Genomic DNA, 24,041 nt, shown 5'->3' with positions numbered 1-24,041 from the left:
TATTTTGCTTTGCCGCTGTCTCCAGCGTTTGCGAGGCAGCGCAAGGAAACAGACGAAAGAAATGGCCCAACCCACCCCCATACACATGTATATACACGTATATACACACACGTCCACACACGCAAATATACATACCTATACATCTCAATGTACACATATATATACACACACAGACACATACATATATACCCATGCACACAATTCACACTGTCTGCCTTTATTCATTCCCATCGCCACCTCACCACACATGGAATACCATCCCCCTCCCCCCTCATGTGTGCGGGGTAGCGCTAGGAAAAGACAACAAAGGCCTCATTCGTTCACACTCAGTCTCTAGCTGTTATGCAATAATGCCCGAAACCACAGTTCCCTTTCCACATCCAGGCCCCACACACCTTTCCATGGTTTACCCCAGACGCTTCACATGCCCTGATTCAATCCACTGACAGCACGTCAACCCCGGTATACCACATCAATCCAATTCACTCTATTCCTTGCCCGCCTTTCACCCTCCTGCATGTTCAGGCCCCAATCACTCAAAATCTTTTTCACTCCATCTTTCTACCTCCAATTTGGTCTCCCACTTCTCCTCATTCCCTCCACCTCCGACACATGTATCCTCTTGGTCAATCTTTCCTCACTCATTCTCTCCATGTGCCCAAACCATTTCAAAACACCCTCTTCTGCTCTCTCAACCACGCTCTTTTTATTTCCACACATCTCTCTTACCCTTACATTACTTACTCAATCAAACCACCTCACACCACATATTGTCCTCAAACATCTCATTTCCAGCACATCCACCCTCCTGCGCACAACTCTATCCATAGCCCACGCCTCGCAACCATACAACATTGTTGGAACCACTATTCCTTCAAACATAGCCATTTTTGCTTTCGGAGATAATGTTCTCGACTTCCACACATTCTTCAATATATATATATATATATATATACATATATATATATATATATATATATATATATATATATATATATATATATATATATATATATATATATATATATTTCTTTCTTTCTTTTAAACTATTTGCCATTTCCCGCATTTGCGAGGTAGCGTTAAGAACAGAGGACTGGGCCCTTTTTGGAATATCCTCACCTGGCCCCCTCTGTTCCTTCTTTTGGAAAATTAAAAAGAAAAAAAAAAAAAATAGAGGGGAGGATTTCCAGCCCCCCACTCCCTCCCCTTTTAGTCACCTTCTACGACACGCGGGGAATACGTGGGAAGTATTCTTAATCCCCTATATATATATATATATATATATATATATATATATATATATTTTTTTTTTTTCTTGCTTTGTCGCTGTCTCCCGCGTTTGCGAGGTAGCGCAAGGAAACAGACGAAAGAAATGGCCTAACCCACCCCCATACACATGTATATACATACGTCCACACATGCAAATATACATACCTACATAGCTTTCCATGGTTTACCCCAGATGCTTCACATGCCCTGATTCAATCCACTGACAGCACGTCAACCCCGGTATACCACATCGATCCAATTCACTCTATTCCTTGCCCGCCTTTCACCCTCCTGCATGTTCAGGCCCCGATCACACAAAATCTTTTTCACTCCATCTTTCCACCTCCAATTTGGTCTCCCACTTCTCCTCGTTCCCTCCACCTCCGACACATATATCCTCTTGGTCAATCTTTCCTCACTCATTCTCTCCATGTGCCCAAACCATTTCAAAACACCCTCTTCTGCTCTCTCAACCACGCTCTTTTTATTTCCACACATCTCTTTTACCCTTACATTACTTACTCGATCAAACCACCTCACACCACACACTGTCCTCAAACATCTCATTTCCAGCACATCCACCCTCCTGCGCACAACTCTATCCATAGCCCACACCTCGCAACCATACAACATTGTTGGAACCATTATTACTTCAAACATACCTATTTTTGCTTTCCAAGATAATATATATATCTTTCTTTCTTTTAAACTATTCGCCATTTCCCGCGTTAGCGAGGTAGCGTTAGGAACAGAGGACTGGGCCTTCTTTGGAATATCCTCACCTGGCCCCCTCTGTTCCTTCTTTTGGTAAATTAAAAAAAAAAAACGAGAGGGGAGGATTTCCAGCCCCCCGCTTCCTCCCCTTTTAGTCGCCTTCTACGACTCGCAGGGAATACGTGGGAAGTATTCTTAATCCCCTATCCCCAGGGATATATATATATATTTTCATTCATTATACTTTGTTGCTGTCTCCCGCTTTAGTGAGTTAGCGCAAGGAAACAGACGAAAGAATGGCCAAACCCACCCACATACACATGTATACACATACATGTCCACACACGCACATATACTTACCTACACATTTCAACATATACATATATAAACATATACAGACATGTGTATACAAACACATATACTTACTTAGTCATACAAACACATGTACATAATTCATTCTTGCTGCCTTTATTCATTCCCATCGCCACCCCAACACACATGAAATGACAACCCCCTCCCCCCCACATGCGTGCGAGGTAGCACTAGGAAAAGACAAAAAAGGCCACATTCGTTCACAGTCTCTAGCTGTCATGTATAATGCACCGAAACCACAGCTCCCTTTCCACATCCAGGCCCCACAAAACTTTTCATGGTTTACCCCAGACACTTCACAAGCCCTGGTTCAATCCATTGACAGCACGTCGACCACAGAATACCAAAGTGATCCAATTCACTCTATTCCTTGCACACTTTTTACCCTTCTGCATGTTCAGGCCTCGATCGCTCAAAATCTTTTTCACTCCATCCTTCCACCTCAAACAAAATCTTATATTACTTGGTGACATGATTCAACTCAGACTTCTCTCTAGACAAATGAAATACTAACCACAGACACTGAGCAGTGAGGCAAAAGAACCCCAATGGCTGTATTGTGTGTGAGTCCAGTCTAACGTCCGCTTAACAAATGAATAGTTGACATTGCCCTCACCTGCAAGTATGCCAAAAGCACTGGGGTCAGCATTATAGGTCACTAAGTAATGTGCAGTCACAAACAAGTGATAAATATGGTTCCTTGTACTTAGAGATATAAAGGCATACATATTTTGACAATACACGTATAGTATCGATCATCATCTATTTGGCACACACCCTTGAAGGTCAGTTGCACAGATCCCAACAAAAGTCCAATGCGCTTCAATGAACATGGGCTTATGGATTATCACTCCTAAATTCTTAAACAGTACACTGAGATGATTCAAGTGAGAAAACTGTCTGCATAACAATAGTCATGCAAACGATTAATCCAGTGTACATCAAATATCATTCTCCTAGCTTCATAAGAAATAAACTTCTTATGCCTGATTTCCATGTAAGGTACCAATTAATCTTATACCAAGAAATCATCTGCAATGAATCCTACACAACCATACCATGTTAATCATCCTTGAATTTAAACTCTTTACCACTCATTGTATGTATATGTGCATGTTTGTGTATACACATGGGAGTAGAGACATGTTACAAATATGCAACATTACGAGACAGGGCCACACAAATGTAATACTTAACAACAATTTCACTCGATAGGAGAAACTGGATGGACTTCTTTGAAGCTAGAAGTTTTACAACACTATATACGAAACAAATTGTTACATCATTATATGTATAACAATTATGTCCAGGAGCATGCACAACTACTGAATCTCTAAAGGATGAGTGTAATGTAGAATTTCTCATGAAACTATTCAGTTTTATCTGTTTGTAGCATGAGTGGCTTGCACTACAATGCTTATGAAAAATACCTGTAATGAGGATACTACTAACCCCACACAGGAAGAGAATCACTGAGCATAGCCAGGATAAGAAGAAGTATATAGGTGGTGATGTGGTGCGGCCGGCGCTGGACCGTCACCTGCACTGCTTCAAACACTTGGCTCACCTCGCACACTTTCCCACACCCTTCATCATCTACCTGGAAATATAGATTTTCTAAAGTTACACCTCAGGATGCAATTCAGGTCAACAGGATTCTCAGGGTCACGCACTTACCATCCGTCCATGGTCCTTTCATGCCTGCCCTTCCCTGGCACCTTGTTCAAATTTATCTACCTACCATGAATTTTCCCTGCATGCTTCTCACCATGTATCTTCTTTCTACACATCCCCTTACCAGACACTTACATCATATATCTATCATGCTTATTTTCTATACTTCACAGGAATCTTTTCCCTATGTATATCCCCACTGAGCATTTGTCACACATCTTCCATGTATCTCCCAACCCTTGTCTTCACTGATAATACATCTACCATGGATCCAATTCCTGTGCATCTGAATTTTCATATCATTTTCATATATCCAACATAATATTAACAACATCAAATTGTCTCATCCATTTCGTATTCAGCCCCATTCCACGTATCTCTCACATGTATATTACTTTCAATACTCATTAAATACTCCATACTTGAACCTTGGAAATCTGTTCCACCATCAACAATGAAAGATATGCATGTCTTGCCATTTGTTCAACTCATCTGCCTAAATTCTGTAGACTGTATTATCATTATCATTATTATATTGATAATTTCTATCATTATCAAAATAATGATAATTATTATCATTGTTGTACATGGTCTTCTAGGGAAAGTTACTTTATTGATTTGAGCTCTTAAGCAAGGGCCATAATTTCACGACAATGACTGCTTGGAATTTTGACTCGGTTAACAACTTAAAATAGTGGCTGTGTGGGGTCATCTTGATTCATGTGGTCATATATGACTTTGCTGGATCCCATGACTAGTTAGTGTACATGTCTCAGTCTCAATTAGCAAAAACTAACTGAATCCCATTATAGTAATTTCCTGGGAAACAAAATCCTACCTCACACTCTTCGTCCATTGGCTGACTTATCCTTGCGATAACATAGATGATGCAGAGAGCATAGACAGCAATGACGAGTGTGAAGGCTGCAGGGTAACCACCTGCTTCCAACAGCGGACCTACCAAAGCCGTACCGACAGGGGAGCCCAAGTAATAGGCCGCGTCCAAGAGCCCCATAAGAACCGTCCTTTTACCTGGTAAGTTATGTCTTGTTATCTCATATGGCCTTCTTATTCAACATATGTGGCTAACAATTATGTTATATCATTATTCAGCACTATGGCTAACAACACTGTTGCAACCCTAAAATGTGAAATATGCTAACTTGGTTTGGAGTTGTCTGCCAGGTGAGCGAAGGACAGCATGAGGAGAGCATGAGAGCCACCACTGACAGCATACAGCAGAGAGGCAATGAGATTCATCTCCAGCCGCCATGAGGGAGTGAGGGCATTGAAGAGGTATATGGCAGCTTCCCCAAGGAGGCCACTTAAGGAGACGATGAGGGGTATTCGTCGTCCCCAACGATCACTCCATGAACCCAGTACCAGCACCCACACCATCTGCAGGTTTAATCAGATCTATAGTGATGTAGCGGCATGCATAGATATCATGTTTCCTAAACCACTGGCAGAAAATATGGACATCTTTCATGCTTGAGAATAATCCAGTAGGCTACTTTATGTGAATACCCTAATACATGCTGTTGGACACACCTTGTCATGTAATACCATAGGGATGTCAACCAATCCATCTTCATGTTCACATTTCCGGCTCCTACAAAGTTGACGTGCTGGAACTGAACTTATAATTCACCAGATTTGTTATTTACCATATCATCCTGTGGCTGGCCTGTCACAGCAAAACTTCTGCCATTACCTATCTCTAACATCATATTCTCTCACTTCTCTCATACGTTCTCAGCCAGAGAGTACGTTGTCTCCATAGCAACACTTACTCCTTCCGCCTGTTTCCATACTCCCAAGTTGCCCTCTCTACATGTTGTGAACTTTGGAAGTAAGCATCTGCAGCCCCTTTTAGCATATCCACAAGCCTGCAGTATGGCTCCACCACAATTGCAACCCAGCACAGCACCTTGACCAACTTTGATCTTTCACTTTCTAACGAACGGTGGTTTATCCTAACAAAGCAGCATCTATACTCACCATGACATTTCTAGACTTTGACCTTATTTTCTGCACTTATTGCACAATACCTGCTATTATACAAACAGTATTTCATTAATAAAGTGGCAGGGACCTGACTTTGATGGAGGTTTCGAAGATGGAGCGGTACATAAGGTATTCAGTGACGAGCATCTGAACTGTGGCCTGCGATGTATCATGGTGGATCAGGTCACCACACACCTTCTCACTCAGACCACAGTTCACCTGCAGAGGATATAAACAGATAATCTTAATTATGCATAGTTTTTTTAACCTTGCTGCAAGCTGAAATTTTTTTAGTCTTTAAAATTTCAGCTGCACTCAGCAACTTTCTCAGTCCTCCTTCAACCAAAAACTTTTGCTGCTTAGTATACACCATTATTTTCATTACATTCAGTAAAATGAATAATGCGAATGGAAGAGATTAATGGGACCATCATCAGAAGGCCTGAGTAAGGTCATGCTTGAAGACGTATTGCCATCAATAGAACAGATGGTGAAATTAATTATTGTGGATTTGGAACCGGAACTTTTCCAAAGGGGCATACACAAACACCTGGTTTAAGCTGGTTTGATTAAGAACCGGTGGAAAATTTCCATGAGAATAGAGAATGATTATAAGGCGATTCTATGTACCAACATTGGAATATGAGGCATGAACAGAATGTTGGGCATCATACTGAAGTCCCAAGTTTACTAACCAAACATGCATTGTCTTCCATGAGGTCTTGTGAGGCCACCCATACCACCTGGGAACATAGGTTGTGGAAGAATAACAAAGGCTCTACTGAGATATTTCTGGCCCATGCGCTTAAACGTTTACTCCATCCCAAGTCCGACTCAGAACTTACAGCCGATAGTTGTAGGGTGGCAGGAGTTGATGATGAACTTGATGTCTCTTCTTCACAGATAGGCTGTAAACATATCATTCACATAATACTATTTGACTATGATTAAGGCAGGTTACTGAATGGTGCTCAAAAGGTGCAAATGAGTGTCATGGCAACAAATACAGTATGAACCATGTGTCAACTCAATGAACTAATGAGTACACTCTCGACAGCTGAACTTCTACAGATGATACGATCTGTTGCAACTTGACATACCTGTCACAATGATGACTAATGATTATAATTTGTTGATTCTTTTCCAATCCAGGTGGGATGGACCAAAGCACAAACATGGAACCTTGACAATGTTCTCTTCCCTATTTGGCAGAGACATGATGAAATCAGGTAACCACCCACCTATCTTACAACAAAACCATGGCACTCTTGTCACGCCTTTCCTCCTTCTTCTGGTCTACTTGTAGTTACTGTTCCAGTAGTGTCATGTCTTTGTACATGAATGTAGCATTTGTATTAAGTGTGTTTCCAACCTTTTTTCCTGCAACATATCTGTGGGGCCTCAACGATGTCTCCCTCTTCCAGCACAACCAAGACACCTCAGACATGCCTCCTTCCTCTTCCATTACTACCACGGGACCTTAACAATACCTACTTCATACTGCACAACCAGGATCCATTGGCAACAGTTTCTCCCTTTTGTAATATGACGTTGACCTACACGATATTTCCTCCCTCCTAGTAGAGAAGTGGTTTACCAGTAGTTACTATCCCAGTGGCTTCACGCCTTTGTATGTGAATGTAGCACTTATATTAACTGTTTCTAACCTCTGTAATTATATCCCGAAAGAACACAAGACACCGAGGTCATTCACGTCATCTGGTGTGAATTATTACTGCAGGCAATTATGAATTATGACTGTGAACCAGGAAAGCTGTGCAGCGACATGGATAACAAGTTTAATAAGGGCAACCAGGTCTTTTACGCAAAGTTGTAAACACCAGTGTGTTGTCATCAAGGGAATCCCATGTGAACTAAGGCTTTGGTTAAGAAGAGTTTTGGATAGACAAGGAAAGCTCTTCACTACAAGCTAACATGAAGGTAAAGGATGCCAAGGCCGCTTTAAAAACTTTTAATCTAACAACAAATTTGAGTGACAAGGTTGAAGAAAACAATATTATGCTGAAGAACTGTAAGGTTTAGCAATTAAAACAAGTTGAGTTTAATTCTGTCCCAGGATAAACTTGAAGAAAAAGGTTTTAAAATAAAAGTCCTAATGGTAGATTTTCAGAAAATGCAAAGTGAAGAACATACAGGACAAGGATTTAATAGATCATTTTTCATTGACAAGAATACGTCAACAGTTTTAAAAATACTTTACCAAAACTGAATCTGAAGTACAAAGTTCTTAATATTTTAATTATGAAGATGCAAATTATCCACAGCAAAATCTGAGCCAAGTGCTTTAGCCCCCTGCCCCCCCAAAGAGTATATAAATCATAAATGAGGACTAGGTCTGCAAAACATCTACTCATGAAGAAGTAACTGTCGATAACACTGTTCTGCAGCTTCCTTCTCACATAAATCATGCCCTTTGGTTTTGGTGCTAGATTCTCTTCAGTATTGTTAAGGTACTTCACTTTCACTGTCATATAATACTCTTTTTCCTTGTATATTATAAATTCACACATACATATACAGACATTTGGGTAGTTTTTAGTTTACAAATGAACAGTCTAAACAGACTTTGCGTATGTCCTTAGCTTCCGTTGAGTAATTTTCGAGTGCTCTTAGCAATCATCCACTGTATGAAATCCACTATTCCATAAGTATATGAAATCCTGTAAACTATTTGAAACAGCGAGATATTTACGGTTTTACTGTTGCGAACAAAATGCATACTATGCTTATGTTAGTTTCATGATGTCACAGGATATCTTACTGATTGAAAGACAGCTGAAATGTGGCAAACACACTATTATACCTTTGAAGTGTCAGCCATGGCTGTACGAAGTAACCGGTACACTTGCTGCTCTATCTAATCAGGAACTGTTATCATATCTAGCAGCTGTTGTCCGACATTTAGGATTCCTTATCTGCAAAATATCTGCCTTGTTCAAACAAACATATCTCAGGTTGTGGTTTACAATGTGAAGTACACTCAAACATGCACACTGGATGCAGTAGCCAATCTTGGCTAGGATTGTTAAACTAATGTTTAAATTCAATCTCCATCATCTAAAAGGATGAAAAACCCCTTTCTGTATTCCTAGCCCGAACCAAAGCCATCCATTCTCCAAAATAACACAAAACTTAAATTCAATCTCTAACATCTGAGAGGATGAACAACCCCTTCTTGTCACTCTACCTCAAACCAGTGGTAGCTATCTCTTCACCCAAGTAACACAAACATACTCATGAAACAGAACATTCAAGAAAAAACAGTACAAGATTCATTCTGACACATCTGCACATGCACCCTTTTCTCCAAAATATAACTTTAAAAAGAACAGGTAAAATATCAAGATTCCACATAAACCACTTGCCCAAATGTAGTCCATTTGCTTACAGACATCTTCAAAAACTCATGCTTACACAAACAAATCCTCAACATCTGGAAACTTGCCAACATAGTATCTGTCCTGAAGCCTTCTAAACTATCCAGCTCCAAAATATCCCAATCTCAACCACCTCCACCTTGCACACAGACCTTATACAACACATCCTGGATCGCTTAAACCAACCACAACTTGTGTCAATCAACAAAGTATTCGATGCCATTCCCTGACACGTCATTCTAGAAGCAGTCAAAACGGCCTTTCTTCCAAAATTCTCTAACTCTACAATTGACTTCAGAGAGCAGTTAATCCTCATGTCCTCATCAGTCTCCTATGACCTGTTGTCACCTCTTTCATATTAGTGTAAAAATACTCGTGTAGATGACCTCACAATTACAACATCTTGAAACTTCAAATAACAAGCACACAACATATTATTTGAATAGAACAATGGTTTACTCATAATATATTGTCTGTACAGTATTACTTTAGAAGTCTACCATCACCCACTTAATCCCTGACCGACATGAATCCAAGCTATCTATATCTATAATGCCTGTTCCTTTCTGGAACTCCCTCAGATTGATAGCCATAGCAATAGAGTCTCCATATCTAGTGAACTCCAGTGCCACTTCTTAGCTTATAGTGCTTCACCATTAACAGGCCAATGACAGAGGGCAAGTCTTGTACAGTGTTTTGAAAAGACTCTAACCTAATGTTCCAACTGACTACTTCTACCTGATATTCCTACTTACTACTTCTCCCTTATGTTTCTACCTGATATTCCTACCTAAATGTTCTTACCTACTACAGCTGTCTGTTACCCCTACCATTTTGCCAATAGGTGGGGCTAGCACATAGTACTCACCACAGTTAAATCTAGAGTTATGAAGAATGAGCTGTTAGCATTAAGCGTTGTCAAGTGTTATGTATGACAGGGAGAGACTGTATGTTTGTGGACAGAATGCCAACATTCCATGTGTAGGTGAGGCAGAAAGAAAAGACAACTTCCTGGGTGTGAGGAGTGCTACTTGACAACCAGTAAAGTGCTGGCTCACCACACAGCTGTAACTAACCCTCCTGATAACCACGCGGGTAGTACTGATAATATACCTCCATGGTCATTGGCTGCCTACCAACCACAACCAACTGCTTCCTCATAACCCTGAAACGTCAACGACCCATACTCAAGAAAGTTTCAACAATACTAGGTTGACCCTTACATCACATTCACTCCCCATACCACTGACATTAACATGAAGTTCATGAAGAAAAAGAATCTATAAGTATCCTCCACAATCAATTAATCTGTTTCCCTTTAATTATGACTTGCTTCCCTGGACATCCACCCTGTCAAAATCAAATAAATAAAGCTGCAAATGACACAAAACAGAGTAAACTGAATAATCATTGGCAACCTAGCACCCACAACTATGCAACATTTGCAGAACAGAACAATAATACTTCCAGTACAATTTAACCAATATGTTTGGCACTCAGTTATTTGCAAGAGCACTGGACCCCTTCTTCACATTTCAACAATCTATACTTACTAATTCCCTTCCCTAAAATAATAAATGTTGATGGAACACATCATTTATTGATATTAGTTTGCTGTTTACCTTAATGAGGTAGCTCCAGGAACAGATGAACGATGGCCTCATTTGCTCACATTCACTGTAGCTGGGATGTACATGCACCAAACAAGCCCTACAAACTATGGTACTCTATAGTTTCTCTGGTTCAGCTCTTTAACAGAACATCAGCCCACATGAACCATACCAATTCAATTGACTTTACCCCACACATTCACAAACCCTGGTCACAACACCTCCAAAACCTACCATTACTTCATCCCTCCATTTTCTGTTTGGCCTCCCCTCCCCTCAGCCTGCAATGGCCAGATCCTCTTAGTCAGATCCTCCCTCATCATGCTCTCCAAATGCCTGAAACACATCAGCATACCTTGATCATCTTCCTGAATCAGAGTGCACCCACCACCACACCTTGCTCTTACACAGTCAACTCCAAAGCAATCAACATATTCCACACCCCATAATGCCCATTTCTTTTGACTGAATTGCAACATAAGGTCTGCCTTGTGGATCCGTGACAGTAATGGGTTACCTAGTTATACCCATACTGGTTATCATTTAGAACTCTTAACAGAAAAAAAAAATTATCAAGCATTTCACTTCCAGCACACCTACCACTCATTATTTTGAATTCAGAGCCCAAAATTTATATAAACAAACATTCACTTCCCCCAGTCTTACTCTCTACTTCACCAGAAATACACTCACCTGGCATGCATGAATTACATATCTGTATTCTGGACATCACTTCTCTCTCCAACATTCTAAACACCAGTTCAACATACCACAAAACCACCCATGTCCAAGATACAACCTTCATAGTAAAGACATTGAAAACTTATTCCTGAACTGAAATTCTTTTTTCTTTTAGAAACTATCTAAACTATGGTACTTCCTTTCCCTTTCTCTCTCCCTCTCTGTTGTCTTACACTCACTCCATGAAGGCATACACACAGCATCACTGCACTTATTGACCAAAGATACTTAACACCACTCTCCACAACAGTGACCATAAGTGGCCGGCCAACTCCATAGCAGCCACCATCCCACTGTCATTCACAACGGCTTCATGTCTAAAACCCACAAACTCTACAATGGAGTTCCCTAGAAGCAGTCCTTTCTCCAACCCTCTTCAATCTCTTCCTACATAACCTCCAGCAAGCAATGACATGAATAACCTTACAATCACAGCATAACATCCTGTGACACCATACTAGTAACAACATACATGCACTGCAGCATTATGTTACACTGAACAAAATATCTGCATCTCCAAAGGAGTCTTCAATTATTTTCTTTTAATCCCAATTAGACATGAATCCAACCTAAACCCTCAAAGTCACTTTGTATGGACAACCACTCCCATTGACCATAAACTATTTTAGAATTACATATTACATAGAAATGTAATACCTTGAAACATACTTAAAGACATCAGATGAAAATATAATGATGCCAATTTAGGAAGCTGGAATGCTTATTCACTGTATTACCTGGAGAATTAAGAAATATACATGGAGTGACTACAGAAATATTCAAAAATGACTAAATTCATGGTTGATGACAATACCAGCTGAATTTTGAATAGACAAAACTCAAAAAATTGCACTTTACAACAATCAAAACATGATAAGGAGAGGATGACAAACAGTCATCCAAACAGCAAGACAAGTGGGGAGAGCTCCGTACTAGCCCTGCCTCAAGGCAAAATATCATCATAGGTACTCCTCTTTCTCCCTCTATTTTGGCATATCAGTCGTCCAAGTCAGTCTTCCTTCATTCATCATCTCCATATATCCCTATTTTAGCACACTGTTTGGCTCTCTCAGTCAGATTGCACTAATGACCACATCTCTCTTAGACCATTATTCCATACATGGTCAATCAGCTTCACATAAGATATTGTCCTCAGGCATTTCATTTCTCACATTTACACTTTCATTTGTGTTCAAGACTCAGAGCTCACATCCACACATAATCCCTTTGGGACTATGATACCTTCAGACATACCCATCTTTGTCCTAGTGGACACTCACCTTCCACACACTCCTTAATGTGCCTAGGCCCTTAGCCCAATCTCCAACCCAAATAAACTTCAGTCCCTGTAATTCCATTTGCTGCCAAGTCCACTCATAGGTACCTAGAGTACTCCATTTCTTCTGGGTCCTCCCATTCAAACTTAAATCCAGATCATCATCTCATCTTCCTGCAGTACCTCATCACTTTTGTTACCTTTATTCCCAACTCTCATTTCACACCCTACCAAATTCTGTCATTGACTTCTGAGTTTCTTTTTGGAATCTGCCACTAGAGCTGTCACCTGCAAACACTGGTTTATTCACCTCCTAAAGCCCCTCACCACCACTGTACCATATACCTGCCTCTCATTCTAAGACCCTTGCATTCATCTGGCCCTAGTACATTTTACATGATAACCAGAAAGTGGATGTATGCAAATGAGACCACCATTTCTCTGTTTGCAGTGCTACGCAACTGCCTCTTCCTCTCCTGCCTTAGCAAGGTCATGTCAGAAACAAACAATAGCCTCATTTACACACAAGCACTCTCTAGTTGTTTTGTTTAATGTGATGAAACCAGTGCCTACCATCCACAGGCAACCATGCCCTATGGCAAGGAAGCCTTAAAAAAAGGGGGGGGGGTGAGAGGTTGGGACATTCAATTCTGCCCATAAGACTTAATTCAACATTGCAACTTATAATATGCTGGATTCAAAGCTTATGTTGTCACCAAGAGGTAAAATGAAACTACCAATATCTGGAGTTGTACATTTTTTACCAGGTGATTACTTAAATTATTATGTCACATAATGTGCCCCAGCAACATGAACTGGCAAACATGAGAAAAGACATCACTGTCTTACTGTTGCACTGTACAGCAAGATTCTTAAAATATATTCTAAATAATACTCTCCCACCCCATATAATACACTGCTGACTGTCTGAAGCATCAAACCATGTGCTGAAAAAGTTTAAAAACTCAGATTCTAAAAACAGATATCTAAATAGTTAAATCAACAAAGTAATTCAGAACTGCACTGAAACTCACACAATGCCTGGATACACACAAATTTAAATAGTTCTAACTTTCATAACAAGAATAAATATATGGCAACAAAAAAAAATTTCAAGCGATACTGTACAAACCACTCTATTCTAACATAAGAACTAGTTGCTTGACACAAATATTGCAATATATGAAGGCAAGACTTATCTGTATGTGTAATTTGTTACAAAAATAGTATCCATTAAATTCTCTTATTGATAAAATTTACTTTTCCCTTCAGAATGGCCTTCTCTTGTGAAATGTATTACGATAATGGCAAATACACTTAAAGCACACCATTAGCTTTCTTTTCTCTAAAAGTATGAAAATGATAAGTGTAATCAAATTAAACAGTCATCAAACAGGAAAGACGACACAATGCAAGTGATGTTTCCACTGTACTCTAACCATCACAAAAGAAGAGTACATTATAGGTTTACCTTTTTTCAAATTACGTGTATAACAAATAGCAATACCAATATTAAGTAAATCGCTAACAATAAATAAATCTGGTCCCAAATCCATGGGCTGGATAAGGTACATAGAATCCACTTACTTTTGTGATATACAGGCATGTCCTCATAACACAAGTCTATCTTCTGATTATGGGACAATGGTACCTAGCAACTCTTGTGGTCCTACACAAATCATGCAGTATATATACAATTAAAAATGAAGTCCCAAGTTATGAGATAATAATTGCCTTTAAAATCAAAACTATCATGTCGTTTATACATGAAGAATTTCAAGACAGAAAGAAACTAAGTTAAATGTATCATATTGTTTGCATTTAAAGATAATTTCAGGATAGATAGATATATGGTTTTCTACAAGAAGACATATTTACATACTATACATAGTTAGTAACATCTATGCATATCAATATCTGATGCATTTATTCGTGAAAGGACAGTTATTCACTGTATCTTTACATCACAGAATCCTATGCAAGAAGCAACAGAGGTATCATAAAGAGCAATTTTTGATGTTAATGTACTAAGACTATCTCAAACATAAAACAAAGCTAATTACATTTCTCATTAAATCTGTGTTACTTCTGTAATACATAATATGTAACCAAGATATTACTTTCTGCAGCTCCTTCAGAGTATGATGGTGTAATGAAAGCATTTACAACATTAATGGAGTGAAAATAAGATATCACAAACATGAAATATATAACCCAAAAGCATAAATATGTTTAACAAATTAAATCAAAATTTCTCATTATCAAAATTCACAAGGGATATATAATACAGCAAGGTGAAAGAACTCTATATACCATGGTCATAAAGAATTGTGAAAATGATATGAGATTTTTCTACTTTAACATATTCTTTACAATCTTGATGTGTCTTCATGGCATACTACAAGAAAATAGTTTCAAATCTGTCTGGATCCAACTGGTTTCTGCTATGCATGCAAGAAGGTTCATGGAGAATCTCCTCTTTCCACTGCAAGCTCAGGATAATTCTGAAGATTCCCCCAAATGATCAATTTTACCAACACCTAACAGCAAAACAATTTTTCTCTTCTAAATACAGGTAGATGGTTTTTCTATTACAAACATAATAAATTATGGGAGAAGGGGGAGGGGGATGGTATTCCATGTGTGGCGAGGTGGCGATGGGAATGAATAAAGGCAGACAGTGTGAATTGTGTGCATGTGTATATATGTATGTGTGTCTGTGTGTGTATATATATGTGTACATTGAGATGTATGGGTATGTATATTTGCGTGTGTGGACGTGTATGTATATACAATCCAAGAACCCCTTCTATGGTGCTCCCATTGTGTACAGGAAGGTGGCTACATCCACCATACAAGACCAAATGTCTATAAGTGTGGTGATGTGTGTTTGTCCATGCATGGTAAATCTAGGAAAATTAACGATGGAATGGAAGTTACATCTTGGGCATGATGGGCCCTTTGATAAGTGACCTAATATTTGCAATACTCTAGAGATGAGTAATATCCATATCATTGAGGAGAAAGTGTCATTTGTACATGCCTGGGGAGAGTAGTTTTTGTTGGGTGTTTATCATGTTATATAATTCAAGATGGTTAGGAGGGTGGCTACTTAGTACTTGCTAAATAATTACTGTATGTACTTGTTCTGTGTACGTGTAGGAAGAGAGGAAAGTGATTGGTTCTTAGTGAATGTAGGTTTGCGGCAGGGGTGTGTGATGTCTCCATGGTTGTTTAATTTGTTTATGGATGGGGTTGTTAGGGAGGTAAATGCAAGAGTTTTGGAAAGAGGGGCAAGTATGAAGTCTGTTGGGGATGAGAGAGCTTGGGAAGTGAGTCAGTTGTTGCTCGCTGATGATACAGCGCTGGTGGCTGATTCATGTGAGAAACTGCAGAAGCTGGTGACTGAGTTTGGTAAAGTGTGTGGAAGAAGAAAGTTAAGAGTAAATGTGAATAAGAGCAAGGTTATTAGGTACAGTAGGGTTGAGGGTCAAGTCAATTGGGAGGTGAGTTTGAATGGAGAAAAACTGGAGGAAGTGAAGTGTTTTAGATATCTAGGAGTGGATCTGGCAGCGGATGGAACCATGGAAGCGGAAGTGGATCATAGGGTGGGGGAGGGGGCAAAAATTCTGGGAGCCTTGAAGAATGTGTGGAAGTCGAGAACATTATCTCGGAAAGCAAAAATGGGTATGTTTGAAGGAATAGTGGTTCCAACAATGTTGTATGGTTGCGAGGCGTGGGCTATGGATAGAGTTGTGCGCAGGAGGATGGATGTGCTGGAAATGAGATGTTTGAGGACAATGTGTGGTGTGAGGTGGTTTGATCGAGTGAGTAACGTAAGGGTAAGAGAGAGGTGTGGAAATAAAAAGAGCGTGGTTGAGAGAGCAGAAGAGGGTGTTTTGAAGTGGTGTGGGCACATGGAGAGAATGAGTGAGGAAAGATTGACCAAGAGGATATATGTGTCGGAGGTGGAGGGAACGAGGAGAAGAGGGAGACCAAACTGGAGGTGGAAAGATGGAGTGAAAAAGATTTTGTGTGATCGGGGCCTGAACATGCAGGAGGGTGAAAGGAGGGCAAGGAATAGAGTGAATTGGAGCGATGTGGTATACCGGGGTTGACGTGCTGTCAGTGGATTGAATCAAGGCATGTGAAGCGTCTGGGGTAAACCATGGAAAGCTGTGTAGGTATGTATATTTGCGTGTGTGGACGTATGTATATACATGTGTATGGGGGGGGGGGGTTGGGCCATTTCTTTCGTCTGTTTCCTTGCGCTACCTCGCAAACGCGGGAGACAGCGACAAAGTATAATAAAATATAAAAAAAATACTTGTTCTGTCAATGTCATGTTTGTTGAGAATAGGAAGGTATGTGAGTACAGGCTGTTACAGTGTGAAAGAGGTAAGTTGTTTGTTTCTACTTGGAGATGGTGGTTGGTTATGGTATAGTTTGGGTGGGAGGAGTATAGTGCTGTAGCAATGAACTGGGTGCTAGGCATGATAAAGTGAGTTTGAACTGTACCTATTTTTGTTTCACATGCAGGGATTGAGTGGTTGGAATTGCTTGGCAGTCAGTAAGTACTATAGGGGCTTCGCTTGGTGTGGTTTGCAGTTTGCCTTTGATAGGGTGGATGACCAGGCAGGCAAAACATAACTCAGAGTGGAGAGGATAAACTGTTTGTAAAGGATACTAAAGGAGTCTTTTCTCATCCAAAGATAGTACCAGTAAGTATTATGAAGGCATTCAGTTTGTTTATGGCCTTTATGATATTTTGTGGTCTAGGAGTAAACGTCACGTGTGTGTCATAAGTGATAATCAGTTTTAAGTGACAGTAATACAGTCACCCCTTGAACCCATATCTACTACATGGAAACAAACTCTAAAAATGGCATCTAGCCCAGTTTAGACATTTGACCTGAAGCTGGGAAGGAGTTTTTTTGCTCTAATTTGGTTTTTAAATTTCATGTGGGCAGTGTTTACATTCACCTTCATCATTATCTTCCCAAGGTGTCACATGCAACCATGCAATGTACATACTGATATATAGGTGTGTATGAGTGCGAATGTATCATTATGCACTTCTGTAACACTGTTTCCTTTAAACTCATTAATTCACTTTTCTTCAGTATGTATCTTCCCATGCTGGCTCCACCAATCAAATGGCTATGTGTGCCGTGCTGTAAACTGATTAGTTTTGGTACAATTTTTGATCACATGACCACAGACTGTATTTACCCTGGAGCTCACCTTCATCACTAACTCCCTGAGTTGTCATATGCACCTTTGTATATATTAGTATTGAAGTCTGTATGCAGGTGAGTCTGTTGTCAAGTACTATTATAACATTGTTTCCCTCTCTGAATTAATCTCCAGTACTAAGCCATACTGGAAGATTAATTCTAGTTTTTACAGGATGTGCACGCTGGCTCCACCAGAAACATGGATGCACATGCTGTACTTTAAAATAGCTAGTTCTGCCACAATCTTTTATCATATTTCTATGAAAAGGGTAGACATTTTGAAAATAAAATGCCTGAATACAATATCTAATATGAGGCAAATTGATCAGGCAGGAAATGACAGTGTAAGAGAGAGGTGTGGTATTAAGTACAATTTAAGTAAGAGAGCTGATGACAGTGTGGTGATGCAGTGTGGTCATCTGGAAAGGATGAGTGAGCAAAGACTGATAATTGGATCAGAATGTCAGAAGAAGAGGGAGAAAGGGGGAGGAGAAGACCAAACCTGAATATTCATGTGGGTGGAGACATACATGGAATGGAATGAACTGGACTGATATGGTAAACTGGGGTTGACATGCAATAAATGGGTTGAGCCAGGTTATATGAAGGGTTATGATGAAGCAGGGAATAGCCTGTGGCTTAGCTGGGGATGGTGGGCTCTGATTTCAATGTATTGTAAATGAGAGTAAGAGAAAGGATGTGAGCTAATGAGGCCACTGTTCTCTACTCCTGATGCTAAAGCACAAAGGAGAGAGATGCAATTGTGTGTGAAAAATGAAAAGAATTAGCTACATTTACAGTACACTCACTTGTAATCAGTATCAAATAAGATGACTATCACTACACAGTTGTGCTGCCAAAGATACAATCTACAATGCAACATATTTAATGATAAATCAGATTAATTCATAGGAACAGATGACAGATAGTTAAACTTTCAGTCTTGAGGAAATTTTCATACAGCAAAGTAACATATAACAGTGCTCCAACATTTTTTTTTTGTGGAGGTTGGGGGGGGGGGGAATCTTGCAAATCTCTGTATTCAATAGTAACATGAAGACCATTGTGGATAGCTTCAGATATACTTTGGATGGCTAGAAGTAGTTTTAAATATCAATATATATATATGAATTAAACATCATTCATGGTTTTCACAAAAACAATAGTATGTTATTCCTTCACTACACTTTTATCTTGTTTTTCAGTTTCTTTAATTTTATCAAGGGGAACTGAAGTTGAAATCTGTGTTGTGGAGGTCTTCGGAGCTATCCATTTAAGTTTGGCTCCCATGGGTATAGTAGGATGAGTGAATGGGCAGTTTGACTGTGTACATGATGTTCCATAGTAACAAGCCTGAAAAGATTGGATACAAAATAATCAACTAGATATGAGCTTAGATTGAACATTATGAAACATATTACCATACTGATACAAGCATTATGGTAATCCCAATTTTGTTCAGTAGTCGAAGTATAAAATATCCTATGTCTAATACAAGTACATCAAAAATCTGGAAATGAAAACTCTGGGGCCTTGAGAATGCGATAAAGATATAAAAAATAAATAAAAGAATAAATTGCCTTTGTTTTATTTTCATTATTCCTTTCTTTCTATCAAACTATTCGCCATTTCCCGCATTAGCAAGGTAGCGTTAAGAACAGAGGACTGGGCCTCTGAGGGAATATCCTCACCTGGCCCCCTTCTCTGTTCCTTCTCTTGGAAAGTTAAAAAAAAAACAAGAGGGGAGGATTTCCAGCCCCCTGCTCCCTCCCCTTTTAGTCGCCTTCTACGACACGCAGGGAATACGTGGGAAGTATTCTTTCTCCCCTATCCCCAGGGATAGGGGAGAAAGTTAAAAGTATTGTGAAAGTGTGCACATACATAATAAGTTAAAATCTGGTGCTGATGTGAAAGCCTATGGTAGGCTCACTTGATGCATAGCAAGATAAATACTTAAATGTATTGTTTAAAATAAATCAGAAATCTGGAAAAATAAAAATTTTATAATGTTCAGGATCCCAGCATTCCATTGTAACTGTATTTACAAAACATGCAATGTAGAATCACAACTAAATCACTCAGGAAAGATCAGACATTCTTCCAAACCCACTATTCCACTAATAAAGTAAAATATCTACAATGTAATCACTTTATAGGCCAAATAAGGCTGGGCTCAAAATTTTTATTCAGTTGTTCTTTAGGACCAAAGTTACTGAAACATTTAATATACTTTTATTTACATTTTGTTGTTTACTAGCCCCTTCCCTTACTATCCTGAGTATACTTGGGCTGAACATTTGTGTAAATGATTATGATGTCAAGTTAACTTGGGTCACTTATATTTTGAAAATCATTATCTGGACATAACTTATGTGGGGTTCCAGACATATTTTCTGTAATTCTCATGAGAAAAGAGCATACCAGAAGTCTTTCCTCTCAAAATATGGTATCAAAAGCATTTATTTACATCTGCAGACAACAGCATGGTGATGTGTATCTCAGAGGAGGTGCAAGTGTCTGCCTTATTTTTGCTCACTTTTCCAGTGTTTTTTTCACTTCCAATATGCTGAGTGATGAGGAACATGATAGTGATGAGCATGATGATACACAGATAACACCTTATCTAATGGGGAAAAAAGGTGTGACTTGGTTGATCCTTCAGGCGAAATTAAAGCAAACTATTCCTTGGAGGAGGTGCAAGCATCTGGTTTATTTCAGCCTTCTTTCACTTTCAGTAAGCTGAGTAAAAATGAATATGAGAGTGAAGACTATACAGAGATCTTACAAGTCCTAACTCAGATAGTCCACCTGGTTCAAAAGAAAAGTTATCTACCTGTAACTGTGCCTGCCCATCCACTTGCTTTTGCTGTTTATAATAATGCCGATAGTTATACAAATGATGAACATCAGAATATGTAGCAGTATTTCTAAAGTTTCTCTGATACAGTAATGAACTTCCTGACATGATAATTGAAGGATCAAGTAGGTATGTAAAGGAAAGGTTGACAGCAGTATTACAGGATAGTGGAAGTAATAAATGGTGACCAATAAAAACTACTGAAATAATATGACTTATGCATTCCTTCAATAAGCTGTCACTTTTTTTTATTTCTAATGCATTCTAAAAGCTGAAGTTCATATAGTTAAATTTCCTATTTTTTACAATCATATTTGTATTCATTAAGATAACTTGGACCCACAACAACTGTATATTTCATTATGTAACATTTTCTAAAATATTATCATTTGAAACAAAATATTTTGTTTCTTTTTCTTTCTATATACATTACATTTCAAAACTGCATTGAATAAATTGATGATTTTTGGAACACTAAAAAAAAAAAAAGGTAAGGGATGGGGTTAAAATTATGCACTTTCATTTCACATATAGTCTAATGATATGAAAGTAACAAGATTGAATTTGCTGATATCTAACATTACTTAACATGAGCATGCAGAGACAAGCAGACTGACAGTTGCTCCATAATGCCCAAGCAACTACAATATATAAGTATCATATATACAAAGGGACAACATCAAACACCTAACATTTCTTTACGATTTTCTATTATGATTAATTATGATTTATCATGATTAATTCATCCTGACTAAGACTAGTCATCTTACACAACATACACATACATCTAAAGAAACCCACTACGCTGAGTCACACATGGGTTGACTAGTGCCAGTAATGGCACCCTAAGAACTTAAACTCAACATGAGCCATTATTGGCACACCCAAGAACTGGATGTCACTGACAAATGCCCATGCCAGGCTTAGTCTTAGCAAATATCTATACACACATACTAAGCCTAATGCAAACAATGGTTTGGCTCAAATACAACACAAATACAATTCTCTAAAATCTTACCTTTGGATGAAGGAAGGGGCATGACATGTTAGTACACTTTGGGAAGAACTTGCATTTGATCTTTAAAGATCGGTTTTGAGAAGCAATCCTGTGCTTTTGAGTCACTGCAGCTGTCAGGAAAAAAATCAATCCTCAATAAATGGAATAAGTGAAGACATAAATAACTGACTTCCAAAACCACAGTTAAAGAGCTAAGATCTGTCACAAAACATTAAAAAAAAATTCTGCTACATCAAATACACAAGCTCTAATAGAAAGGCTTTTCTCTCTGCTTTAAAAGTATGATATCTCTCAAGGAAGCTCAGTGGTGTGTCACATGGCCTACTGGACCACACAAACCAACAGTTCCAATATAGAATTTGTACATTTAATGCCAATTTTAAAAGACTTTACTACCTAGTGATTTTCTAAACTGATCACATTAGTGAACTGAAAAATTATCCTTCATTACAGCTTTTTCACCTTACAGACAAGATGGATGGGAGGGAAGAGTGTCTCCTAGGAGAGAAGATCCTACCATAGCACAGAAAATAACTGGTCTTCAGCTAAGGGCATCTCTAACAACCTATGTTGCTCTAACTTTCCATCACTTTTCATTCTGATGGTACTATAGCTGTCTCTCCTGTAGAAAAAGCAACTCTCTTTGGTTCCTGTTCCACCTCTAACTCCATCTTGGATGACTCCACCACCTGATGCTCCTCTTACTAATCCTATGCCTCTTCCCATAATCTCTTTTCAGACTGTCCAAATAGCACTTCTTTCTCCGGACACAAGCAAGGCTTAGGGTGATGGCATCCATCCCCATATATAGAAAGAGTATGCCTCTGAACTTGTACCTGTGCTTGCTCGTCTCTTCTATTTCTCTTTAAAAACCAACACTTTTCCTTCTCCTTGGAAGCATGCACTGATACATCCCATCCCTAAGAATGGTGACTGTTCTGACCCCTCTGACTACTGTCCTATTGCTCTGACATCTACAATTTCCAATGTCTTTGAATCACTCCTCATCACCCATATCCTTAAACACCTCAAAAATCGGTCTTCTCTCTGACCACCAGTATGACTTCCATAAGGTGAGATCCACTGATGATATTCTCTCCTATTTCACTAATGTCTGGTCATCATCCCAGAAATATACTGGGGAGTCATGTGCAGTTACCCATGATGTAACTAAGGCTTTTGACAGGGTGTGTCACAGAGGTCTCATCTCTAAGCTCCCCTCTTTTGGCTTCCCTCCCTCACTTTTGCTCCTTCATATCTAGCTTCCTCTCTGGCCAATCTATCTCTGTGGTTGTTGATGGATCAGCTGCCCCCTTTTCTTCATCAAAAGCGGTGTCTCTCATGGTTCTGTCTTGCCCCCTACACTTTCTTTCCTTTTTTTCAACAATTCCCTCTCCTCCACAAATAATCCAATGGACTCATATGCTGACGACTCAACACTGCATTCATCCATATCCTTCAATTCTGCTCCCTCTTCTCTCACTCGATCTGCACCTTGTCTTGACACAGCTTCCTCAATAAATTCAGACTTGGACAGGATATCTCGGAGGGGTTGATAAAATCTTGTCAAGTTTAATGCCTCCAAGACCCAATGTCTACCCATATTTCTATCATAAACTCCACACAACTCTCATCTTTCCTTTGACTGTTCTGTAATTCCACCTATTGACTCAATGAACATCCTTGGTACTACTGTAATATCCACTCTTTCTTGGAAACTCGACATTACAGGAATAGCTAAGTCTGCCTCTAAGAAACTGGGCGTCCTGTTTAGATGTCGAAACCTCTTCTGAACAGTTGCTCCAATTATACAAGGTATTGATTAATCCTTGTATGGAGTACTACTCTCATACTTGGGGTGTTCTAGC

General features: G+C 39.2%; 2 protein-coding genes across 6 annotated transcripts in view; both read right to left on the bottom strand.

The window, feature by feature from the left end:
- LOC139753426 (proton-coupled folate transporter-like) overlaps nt 1-8,989 on the bottom strand; it is a 49,889-nt gene extending 40,900 nt beyond the window's left edge. Inside the window, exons 1-7 of one of the 5 annotated variants that reach the window (XM_071669909.1) lie at nt 8,861-8,989; nt 6,732-6,944; nt 6,130-6,255; nt 5,193-5,427; nt 4,868-5,061; nt 3,808-3,955; nt 2,870-2,971 (exon numbers count right to left, since the gene is read on the bottom strand). In XM_071669909.1, the coding sequence (XP_071526010.1) occupies nt 2,870-2,971; nt 3,808-3,955; nt 4,868-5,061; nt 5,193-5,427; nt 6,130-6,255; nt 6,732-6,944; nt 8,861-8,878 (1,036 nt within the window). In that variant the 5' untranslated portion in view covers nt 8,879-8,989. Of the gene's footprint in view, nt 1-2,869; nt 2,972-3,807; nt 3,956-4,867; nt 5,062-5,192; nt 5,428-6,129; nt 6,256-6,731; nt 6,945-8,749 lie in introns of all 5 variants that reach the window. The other 4 variants (XM_071669913.1, XM_071669911.1, XM_071669910.1 and 1 more) reach the window with 4 other exon arrangements.
- A 4,812-nt stretch (nt 8,990-13,801) lies between these two features.
- Nab2 (Nuclear polyadenosine RNA-binding 2) overlaps nt 13,802-24,041 on the bottom strand; it is a 59,703-nt gene continuing 49,463 nt past the window's right edge. Inside the window, exons 16-17 of the mRNA XM_071669907.1 lie at nt 22,174-22,283; nt 13,802-19,651 (exon numbers count right to left, since the gene is read on the bottom strand). Coding sequence (XP_071526008.1) covers nt 19,469-19,651; nt 22,174-22,283 — 293 coding nt within the window. The 3' untranslated portion in view covers nt 13,802-19,468. The remainder of the gene's footprint in view (nt 19,652-22,173; nt 22,284-24,041) is intronic.

This window comes from Panulirus ornatus, chromosome 14 (genome assembly GCF_036320965.1).
Source record: "Panulirus ornatus isolate Po-2019 chromosome 14, ASM3632096v1, whole genome shotgun sequence".
Taxonomy (NCBI): Eukaryota; Metazoa; Arthropoda; class Malacostraca; order Decapoda; family Palinuridae; genus Panulirus; species Panulirus ornatus.
The sequence above is the reverse complement of the archived record's forward strand: the minus strand, read 5'-3'. Positions and strand labels throughout refer to the sequence as shown.